At 38.3% G+C, this 11512-nt stretch overlaps 1 protein-coding gene across 1 annotated transcript in view; it reads right to left on the bottom strand.

Moving 5' to 3' along the window:
* LOC137976845 (galaxin-like) overlaps positions 1-11208 on the bottom strand; it is a 12401-nt gene extending 1193 nt beyond the window's left edge. The window contains exons 1-4 of the mRNA XM_068824182.1: positions 11080-11208; positions 3935-4012; positions 3011-3106; positions 117-215 (exon numbers count right to left, since the gene is read on the bottom strand). Of these exons, the coding sequence (XP_068680283.1) occupies positions 117-215; positions 3011-3106; positions 3935-4007 (268 nt within the window). The 5' untranslated portion in view covers positions 4008-4012; positions 11080-11208. The remainder of the gene's footprint in view (positions 1-116; positions 216-3010; positions 3107-3934; positions 4013-11079) is intronic.
* Positions 11209-11512: the final 304 nt, after the last annotated feature.

Genomic DNA, 11512 nt, shown 5'->3' on the forward strand with positions numbered 1-11512 from the left:
ACTATACAGGGATCGAATATTAGCAGATGAAATACTTTACTGTCGTGACCTCATCATCATAGGGAATTTTATGGACCCGAGAGGGTTGTTTAGAAATTTTTTGATCCAGTTATTACCTTGTTTGTCTGTCAACAACGTGTTGTTCCCTTGGTTAACACTGTCTTCATTCGTTTGAGTCGATTCAGCTGCATAATCTTCCTGATCTTCACTGGACTCTGAATAAAATAATCATCTTGTTGTAACAACTCAAACTGAAAAGGATATAATAGCCCTTATTCAGGATAGCCGCCATGTTGGTTTTCAAATTGTCATGCAACTGAATTAGCCATGTGTTATGCTGAGGGGGCAAACATTGGAATAAAGGCAAATTGCGGAAAATCGGCTCGTCGAAATATTGAATTAACATTGCTAAAAGTACATTTTAGAATTTAGAATTAAGTAGTACCTTTTACAATAATTTTATATCTTTTGATTGCCTCCGACATTTTGACTTTCTACTTCGTTATCTGCTCAATTTTACATCGAAGTAACTTATGTAAGCATTCTATTTTACTCCTTAGGTGATAAACATTCAATGAGCGTGAAACAAGTCATCTGTGTGACTAAGATGTTCGTTATAATCTCTCGAAATTGTGTTGTTTGCTCCCTCAGAGGTGTGTAGCTAATTTGCATGATAAAAGCAAATCCAACATGGCGGCTATCGTGAATAAGGTCTATTAGTATGTTATCCCTAACTTTAATGGTCTAGCTTCCATATGTCTCCCACACATTCAGTGGTATAGCAGCTAAGTCTTACGTTAGACTAATGTTATAGCAAGCACTCTGATTTTTTCCGGGAATATTCTCGTCATCATCCCTCATTTAATAATAAGAGAGTTTCATATTCCAATAAACTTAACAGCTGTTTAAGTTGCTAGGGAGCTTAGACGCGGACGGCAAACGGAAGATAATTTCGCATGCCAGAGGATAGTAGTGTCTCCCAGATTTTTAAACTAATAATCTCTAATGAAGAAAAGATACTCAGCAATGTAAATGCCGCTGTATCGGAAGTAGTATTTTGTTACAAATATTTAGATAATATCTAAATTACTACTATGTAAAGACTAAAATTTTTTACTTCTTCCGAGATGATATCTTCATCCTCTAAATTGAATATCAGTAACACAGAGAGGGGATTTGTCCTCGTAAAATTGGAATCAGCGCTGGGCAGTGTCTTATCGTCTGTTTATTAAAAAGTGGGTGACACTGAGACTGTTGTATTTTTTGATGAAATCATAGTTAATGCATGGAGATGGTTATGAAACTCGACAAGTTTCTTTGTTTCATGTTCTTGTCCGTATTTTTGGCTTTGACCCTGCACAAAACACACCTTTTTTTCCAGAAGATAACCACTCAAATCCTTCGATTAAATTTACAAACCCGAGCGAAGCGAAAACAAAAGATTGTGCGGTCAATTCAACATCGATTACGACAATATTGTTCTCGCTTTTGAAGGTTCTAAGGTTTCATAACCAGTCCCTCGATTAACTACGATGAAATCGGTGGCTGAGTGGCTTCATAGCTCAGTTGTTAGAACATTGCACTGGCATTGCAGAGGAGTCATGTGTTCAAATCCCGTTGAATCCCACTGGATGTTTACTGGTGATTAAAAGAGAAACACTTAACTGAAATTGTCCTGATAGAGTGGTTTTCAATTGAGTGTCGAAAGTAATTAGCGAATTGCTTTGGTTTATAGTTACTTCACTCAGTGATTGGTTCAAAGTTCTCGTGCCAATTTTTCAACCAATCAGAAGTGAAACCAAAACCAATCATGGCTCGCGCGTGCACATTTTCCCGCGCTTTGTGTCGGCTACGTGTAATTACTTCGAGGTTTTGATTGGTATACTGGATTGTCTCTGTCCTTTTTGATTGGCCAAAGTAATTACTTTGGTTTTGGTTTTACGACACTCATTTGAAAACCGCTTTAAGTGCGAGGATTAGTTCTCCCTTTCGAGCTCTAGATATCTTAAAGAGTTTTGATCATCGCAATTATAAACGGCAGGAAAGCCTGAAAAATTAAGGCTCGAACGGGATTTGAAGCCATGACCTCAGTGATACCGGTACAGTGGCGTACCAATTGAGCTATAACGCAAGGCGCTGGTCCGTTTTGTGAGCTTATGGTGATTCTGCAGTAGAGGATGCAGATATGCACCTTGCCAGCAGAGCCTTTCTTAACTCGACGAGAAAGAAAGGACTCTGCAGAAATCGTGTAAGGTCTTTATTGAGTATGCGCAAGCCGTTGCTTGGAGACAATGTCAAACCCAGGCCAATCCCCGATTGCACTCCAAGACGCCCTATTGATTTTCGCACTGAAGGCTCGATTTTGATCTTCGCGTTGTCAAAAATACGATGCGCAGGCTGCCTAAACCGGTTTGACTGGAGTGAAACTTGGGCTGTTGTGACTTAAAAGACTTGACACGATTTCTGCAGAGCCTCTCTTGCTCACCCTCTGGTGAGCTTTAGAGAAGGTCTGCTCGCAGGGGCCAGATATGAGGAGGCCATGCATACATGAAAGACATAATTTATTTGATTTGTTGATAGAAGGATGTTAAGATTTTTGGTCGTAACGTCTTCCTTTGAAGCCAGATACTTCAGCCTAATGGCTTAAACAGGATAAGCTCAATGTCTGGCCACAAGCCACCAGTTATTGACTTTGATAGTTACAGCTTCAGTATTACACTACGAAAAAGATAAGTGGTAACTACAAAACGTTGTCACTGTTTATTTGTGATAGAGTTTCAGGTGACTGTCTACAATACAACTGATCTACAGTAAGAAACGACAGTAATGTATCATTATTTCATCCTAAATGTCTGAAAACTCTGATTTCTGTCTTAAACGGGATAGGGAAATCGGAGAATTGTGTCTTAAAGAGGGTCAGGGTTTTCGCGGCCGGGCCGCACCTCCCTACGCAAGCATCTGTTGAGCACGCCCCCGGTCTTTACCCCAAAATGTATCAAAAGAGTTATACCTTCGTTTTCATAGGTGTTTTCTTCATCCATGTCCTCGCTGTCTTCATCTTCCTCTCCATTCGGGATAATGTCACTTTCCGGGTCTTCGCTGAAAGCTGAGAGCAAAAATGACTTTGGGATTAGTAACTTTAAACTCTCTCTGTCAATAGCAGGACATTTAGTTAATTATCAAACGAAGAACTATTTTTGCCGCATCTGAAGAGCGACTAGCACTGACATAATATATTTCTTTCTTTAATGACTTAAAAGTCAATCTGAGAAAAGAGAGTATGGATAGCGCAGTAGTGAATGCACTCGTCTCCCACCATAACCTGGGTTCCATTCATCGGCCCAGACACAGTGTCACATGTGGGATGACTTTGTGGAATTTCTACTCTTCTCCGAGAGGTTTTTCTCCAGTTATTCGGGCTTGCCCCTCTCCTCCCTCAAAAAATCAACCTATGATTTGATTTGATTTCTGTACAGCGGTGTTCCAAATTAGAGCCTCAGAACTAAATACACTCGACAATTAAATAAAATTCATTATCATTCGGTGTACTTTTCCTTCAGTTTTTCATTGGCCGAGAGCCCAGCGGGTAACCTGCAAATAACTGCCTACAAATAAGTGTTTTGTTGCAAATAATAAACTGCTCATGCGTAATTAAAGCCTGCGCTCTTGTGTGAAAAACGCAGTTCGCTTTCCTGAGCTTTCAGGAAGTGATTTAATTGCTGGGAGCTGTGATTAACAAAATCGGTCATCGAATGATAAAACAATTATTGAACTCGCTTATCGCAAAATATAGTGATTTGTCAGTGTCTCGCAGATTAATACTTTGCTCAACCTCGCCTAATATGTGTTTATTATTATAATTATTATAATTATTATTATTATTATTATTATTATAATTATTATTACGAAAACATTCTTAAGGGATATCTGTTACCTTCATCGTTGTCATTGCTTTCCATTTCCGCAGCGTCTTCCTTTCCTTCAAGCAAATTTTCGTCGTCTTCCATGGATTCTGAGCAAAATAAAAATTGAGACAGATTCATGAAGGTTTTCTAAAGTAAAGGTGAGATCATGATTTCGGAATGCAAAAATATAATATTGGAAAGAACCTGACATATTGTAATTTCAAGAACTACTCTTATCTTCGTTGATACATCCTACCCTAGGCGAAACCTGAAAGCATGATGGACAAATGGCTCGGTTATACCGCGAATGTCTTGAATAATCACCACTTGTAATTATAAAATTTCGTTCGACGACGCCCTTAAAACTAGCTCGTAGAGGCAGTGTCAGCTTTAGCGTCCTGTTTAGCTCAGAGCTTAAATTGGACGAGCTTGTAGATCGCAGTTCAGTTAGCCTAATTTTATCTTCCAGTTTTCTATTTCATATCAGAATGGTCACGGAGGATAAGCGGAGAAAACCCAAAAATTAAAAGTTAGCTAAACATTAGCCACTTAAAAATGGCGATCATGCTCAAGAACAACGAGGTAATTGAATATGATGGTGTCCGATTCTCGCAAATCTCCAAAGTTTTTAGGGGCCCGTTTGTCGAATGTCTCGAAAACGTTCGGACCCTAAAAGCCATTTGTGAAACTGCCAACCGCTTGTTTTGGAAAAGCGATCTTTTAACATGTTTTCAAGCTAACTAAAAGAAACATGTCTGTGAAGTTTGACGAATGAATTCCTCTGCATTCTTGAGATACCAATGGAATTGTGACACCCGAAAATGGCCGTAAAGTTTCGGTACTTTCGAGAAACGGGCCCCAGGCCTTATTCGAATGTCAAAATTCTCTCTTTATCTCAAGAACGGAGAGGTTTTAAGTCATGAATCTCCACAATCGTTTTGCTTTTTGCTATCTAAAATCTATGGTTAAAAGACCAGCTTTCCAAAACAAGTGGATGGCAGTTTTGGGCCCCAAACGTTTTCGGGACTTTTCGAGAAACGGACTCCTGTTTGCAAAGAGCAAGTGAATCAGAAATTATTTCATCCTTTACCGTCTTTCAGTTCTTCTGTTAACCGGTCAAAAGAAAGCTCGTTGTCGTGGGCTTGTTCATCGTTTTCGATTGTTAATTCTTCTAGGGGAGAAATTTTCTCGCTTTCTGCACTTATCGCCAAAAGAGGAAACGTAGCCAGGAACAAAACGATGGCACAAGTCACTCTCACCATCTTGAAAAGCTAAATCGCCAAGGGGAATCTCTTAGCTAGCCTTGCCGAATGGAAACTCCCTTTTATCCAGTTCGTTTCTTGCTTATATTGAGCGAACTCCCAAAATACTCATCACTGAGGACCCAGTACTTGAGTATTCGTTGGTGTTTTAAATTGTTTTACTAGTGAACGTCATTAAACATGAAGGGTTTAAGTGTTCATCAATATCGTAATCTCTAAACCTAAAACAGACCTTACTAAATGCCAGTACATAAAGGGAATTGCAGCACTTTCTGGCAAGTTTTCGTTTTATTAATTATTTTTATTTCGTTGATTATGCAAGTTCAATACTTTTAAAGCCTAGTATGGAAAATAACCAAGATAAGATGAGACAAAAACTCTTTAAATAAGATCAAAAACAGAAAAGTAAGCCACTTTTATTTGACAAAGCAGGACAAATATTAGGGCAGCCATAGGCTGATGTGGAACTGCTGGTTTCGGCCAGAAATTATTTGCAATAATAGAAATATAAAGTTACTGAGTGTGCGGAAAATTTCAAAAAGTAGATAAATGAATAAAATGTAAATTTCTAAAATCTTAAAATATACAAAGTCATCATCTATCTTCGCTATCAGTAGGAACTTTAAATGAAAAATTAATTTAATTTTTATTCTTTTAAATGTTCTTCATTTTGTGAGTGGTTAAATTGGGACTAACTTCCAACTACGGTCTACACTATAAACTTTTCGGCCGGTGCATTACTCAAAGTGCCAGTCGTGAAAGTTTCAATAAGGGCCCTTTCGAGCATATGAAATTGAACGAAAATTAAACGTGAAACAAAACAGCACAAATGGAAATAAATAAGATTAGTATCACCCAACTAGTGGACAAATGCAACTGCTGCATTTTGATTGGCTACACTACTAGAGGACTATTAGTAATAGTCATAGAGTAGCGAAAAGCGTGACGTTTTCTTTCGTTTTATTCCCAAATAAATATAATTTCGACTTGCATTTGCTAACCTTATTATTGCCTTTTCTGTCCGACTAGTTGGGGGATACTAAAACAACTAGACCCTTCGCCCTCAACGGCCACGGGTCAATAGCCCATTCGGCTTCGCCTCATGGGCTATTGACCCGTAGCCCTTGCAGGCTACGGGCCTAATTGCTTATAAATAGTCAAAATCAAAGATAATTCGATTAAGAGTTACATTCCAAGACACAGGTCCACTACCATACTAAGGGCCCGTATGTACTGGGCAAATTTTTGTTTATTTTGCGAAAAAATCTGCCACCATTTCCTTGATACAAGTGCGCACGGTGATTTTTTTCTCACCTAATTATATAGCTGGTAGTTAATCCGCAATTATCAGCATAGCTATTATTCTTTAACTGTCCAATTAAGGATTAATTTGGATCGTTTCAGTTAGGGTTTTCCTTTAAAAACAGGCAAACTGTCCAATTTAAAAAATATAGGACAGTTTGTTTAAGCCAATCAAATCCCACAAAATACAATAGGTCATAGAAACTAGCCAATCAGCACAAAGCATAGCGTCAGCGCTGTTGTCTCTGTTTGTAGTGGTTGCGGAATTTGCCAAATTTTTCCATTTCTCAGGACTTTTTCAGCGATATCACCGCAAATGGGAGATTTCCTACGTTTTCGGAAGAAGAGCTTGCCAACCTGAGAGGCAAAAACCAAAACTAAAACACTTCGAAGAGTACAAAAACTTGGCTGAATGTTTCAAAGTGGAAGGTGCAGCGTAACGAAGCTAGAAAGTTCGAAGATATCTCTCGTCATGAGCGACATTCAGTTACTTGCTGTTTTTTTACTGAAATTAGAAAAAAGGACGGTCATGAATACGAACCAGAAAGTTTGGCTGTCATTCATTGCTCGCTGTACCGTCAGAAACTACTGTGGCAGAAACTACAGTATTTTGCGAGATCGTGAATTTGCAAATTCAAGGCAATAACTTGAAGCGAGTGCAGGGTTACGGAAAACGAAAAAATGCTTCTCGTGCTTTAATCGAAGCGATATATATAGATGCTTACAAGAAGGTACATATTCTGTATACGGATATTTGAACTCACGAGTTAAATCTTTTCAGGCGCTTACGTTAGTTAACAATTAAAACGAACCTACAAGCCACTCACTTTCACATAATATAAAACCTAAGATTAATTTTGTAAAATTTGACATATTTTTTAGAAAGTACTCAGCTTTCACACTGTTCAGTGATTTGGCACCATTATAAACTGCAAATTACGTTCTTTACCCAAGCATAACTTAAAACGAACCTTCAAGCAACTCACTTTCACGCAATACAAAAAAAGAAAGTTCACAAAAATTTGGTTTTATCAACGGAGTTGATAATGTAAATTGACCACCGCACAAGGATTCTAAAAGCTGACGTTTCGAGCGTTAGCCCTTCATCAGAGCGATTCGATAGATTATGGGTCGTGTGTAGTTTTTATAGTAGACTAGAACACAAGGTTAGTGGTCGTAGCGGTTAAACAACAAATGAATAAAGGGGGTAGTTTCTAAAGAAACTGTGGTGCTGCGTCGCTGGGGAAGAAGTACACAAAAATTTGGTTTTATCAACGGAGTTGATAATGTAAATTGACCACCGTACAGGGATTCTAAAAGCTGAAGTTGCAAATTAGAAAGTACTCAACTCTCTCAACGGTCAATGACTTGCCGACGATTATAAACTGCAAATATTTACGTTCTTTACCCAAACATTACTTAGAACGAACACACAAGCAAGCCACCCACTTGCGCACAGTAAAACTAACGTAAGGCCATGTTACACGAAGCAATTTTTCTTGCAACTTGCAACGCGACAAATGTTGCGTTGCAAGTTGCAGGAAAAAATTAACGTGTAACACCCCATACTCCAACTGCTATTTTTGCGTTGCGAGTTGCAAGAAAAGTTTAACGACCCTCTACTTTTCGTAACGTTGCGAGACAATTTGCTTGCGTGTAACATCCCCTCAGCAACTTGCAACGCAATTTTGTCAGAATGGGCCAATCAGAGCTCATCTTTCACTCGCGGGAGATTTCAAGATGGCGTCCACCATCTTGTTTGTTATTGTATGCGTTGCAAGTTGCGAAAAGAGTTGCAAACGTGTGACACCTCCTCTGCAACTTAAACGGTTTTTTATCCGTCATTGTTGCGTTGCAAGTTGCAAGAAAAATTGCTTCGTGTAATATGGCCTTTAGGATTAGTTTTGGAAAATTCGGCATCTTTTTAGAAAGTGCTCAACTTTCATACTGGTCAGTGATTTGGCAGGATTACAAACTGCAAATTGCGTTCTTTACCCAATTATATCTGCGACAGAAAAAGTTGAACAAATCGATGGTGAATAAGAAATGAATACTCGAAAACAATGCTCAGCATACACATTCATCACCTAAAGTAAAGTAAAGTAAAGTAAAGCAACCATATTTAACGTCGATAACTCGTAACAGTAATTCAACTGACAAACCTGAGGTCGACGGTGCGCTCATTTTACTCCCCCCTCTCCATCACTGCTCCGTTTTACGGGTATTTAAAGCTACTAGCTACACGGAAAGGAAAGGAGTCGAAACAAGGATGCGAGATCCGGGAATCGAACTCAGGACCTCTTGCACCATGGCCGCGCACTAACCGACTGTGCCACCCTCGCTCCTTAGGGTTAGGTAGGGGCATTGGGATCCTAACTAAGTTGCGTCATTACTTTTTTCTTGCCATTTTAAAAGATGTATTTTTATTATATAAACACCAATGAAATACCAAGTGAACTTTCGTGAGCGAAAACTTGCATTTTAAGAGGTAAAATCCAACGTGTCGTCGCGACGTAGTCAAAATGGTTTCCTGGCCCGCTGAGATGCTTCAGATAAAATATTTCGTGTTATCTTCACCAGTGAAAAGATCACTGTTGCTATGGTTACATGTAAAAACGCACCTTTCCATGCCTTTCGTGAAGTGGTTTAGTATTTTATTGGTGTTTATATAATAAATAGAATATTACGTGGCTGCTTGGAGATACGAAATTTCTCTTTTCTTGTTGAAAAATATTTCACGAGTGAGCGCAGCGAACGAGTGAAATATTTTTCAACACACGAATGAAGAGAAATTTCGTATCTCCGTGAGGCCATGTAATATCCTCTATTTCTCTTATTTTACTCTCTCCTTATATACGGTGTTACCATATGTGGAGCAATACTTACGTAGCTGGTAGATACTTTAATATTTATATAATATTTAAGATGTATCATGTCTAAATTTCATTTAAATTTAAAGTAATTTCTTTACCCCTTCAAGAAAAGAGTATGAAAAAATACGCTGGTCTCTAGATCCAAATTTTGTGTTCCTTCCGTGAGTACAAATTATGGTAAATTTAATATTCGCTTTAATGGAGCTGTACATGTACTTTGGAATAATCTTGAAGAATCTTTCAAGAGTCTCAGCCTTTTCAACTTTAAACAGTCTTTAAAAAATTACATTTTCGAGTCTTATTAACTTTTAATTCTATTTGTTTCCTGGCGAGAAAATCTTCTGCGATGCCCTTGGTTCAACAAGCAACCATGGTCCCTCCAACGAAGTCGTTGAATCCTATAACAATGATCTTCGCACGCACACTAATCTTTGTAATCATCTGCTTGGCCCGGTTGTTCAAAAGCCGATTAACGCTAATGCCAGATATATAAAAAAATAACCAACGAGTTTATTTCCCTGTACTCCCAAATGCTGTTCAACGCTGATATTCAGCAAAACTTTACATTAGAAGACGTGAATCTTGAAAAACAAAAATAAGCAAAAGAAACTATCACCAAAAATTTGAAAACATGAAACAAACGTTTCCGCTAATCTTGGATTAAGTCAATCGGCTTTCGAACAACCGGGCCCTGAGCAATTATATTCAATCGAATTCTCTCAAGGAAAGTGTTACCTAAACAACCCTAAAAATCCTACGTTTTGATATGATACTGGTGGTTAGAAACTTTTGAGCAGATATTGGCGTTTCGCTTTTTTAGGAGACGCTGAAGCTTTTCAGGATATCACGTCTGCCACTTTAGCCACAGTTCATGGGCCTTGCTAGTCCTTCGACGTGAATTGCACCATTTGCAAAAGTGAGTGCATACTTTACAAAAGAAGTTATCCATAAATGATTCAAAATTAATTAGTTGATATTCTTAAATGCTTACCTGACGGTACATATTCTGTATACAGATATTTTAACTCTTGAGTTAATTGTTTCAGGCGTTTACGTTAGTTAACACTTAAAACGAACCTAAACGCCACTCAATGTCACACAATATAAAACTTAAAGTTAATTTTGGAAAATTTGACATCCTTTTAGAAAGTACTCAACTTTCACACTGGTCAGTGACTTGCCGACGATTATAAAATACAAATTATGTTCTTTTCCCAAATATCGCTTAAAACTTGTCCACAAGCCACCCACTTTCGCAATATACAAAACTTACGATTACTTTTAGAAAATTTGACATCTTTTTAGGAAGTAGTTAAGAGTGAATGTCCGTAAAAATCAAGCAACCTTTGAATTCCGTGGCAAACCTTGAAAAATTGATTTCGCTCATACTTCCAAGTTTGAAAGAGTAATGTGTACCAAGAAGCATGCTATAGTTAGTTTGGGTTGTTACGGATTTATTTTGGAGAAAAATGCAAATTATCGAACACCGCCGAATTTTAAATGCCGCTCGGACAAGCGATTTGTCTCTTCATTTTGACGGTCTTGTGAGGTCAACTGAAGCATCCCTCATAAAATATTCCTCCTAATCCTAACTGAGCAATCTCTTAATTGTCGTTTGGCTAAGTTTGAGTGCATTTAAGACATTCTATAGTTTCCAAATAATTTTATTCTTGGCGCCTATATTTTATGTCACTAAAACTGAGTCTTACGAAATATCTTACAGAGAATGTGCTCTACCTGTAAACCCTTTGAAACTCCGGCCATCGAATGTTCAGAATGTTGAAACAAAGGTCTTTCGTCTGACAGAGAGAAATCTCTGGGCAATTACTTTTGCGTGACGCCTCAAGCGCTTAAAATGTCGTTAAAATGCATTCTTGTGACCTTTCGGGTCAAAACACAGCAGGCCGATATCCGTCTTTGATTTGATATGAAAATAGATGAGACCGCTTTAAATAAAGTGCAGAAAGTAAAATGATACCATTTTAATCCATACCTGTTTTTTAGTGAGAAGTGGGAGCTACACGTATGTAAACGGCCACAGCAGAATAGAAACATGACGAAAGTTTGTCAACACAACAACCACAGGATACCCAATGGTAGACCGAAGTGCTCCTTTTTCTCAGGGACGGCGGAGCTAGGGGGACTGCCCATGAAGAAAAAATAGAGGGAA

Source organism: Montipora foliosa, chromosome 11 (genome assembly GCF_036669935.1).
Source record: "Montipora foliosa isolate CH-2021 chromosome 11, ASM3666993v2, whole genome shotgun sequence".
Lineage (NCBI taxonomy): Eukaryota > Metazoa > Cnidaria > Anthozoa > Scleractinia > Acroporidae > Montipora > Montipora foliosa.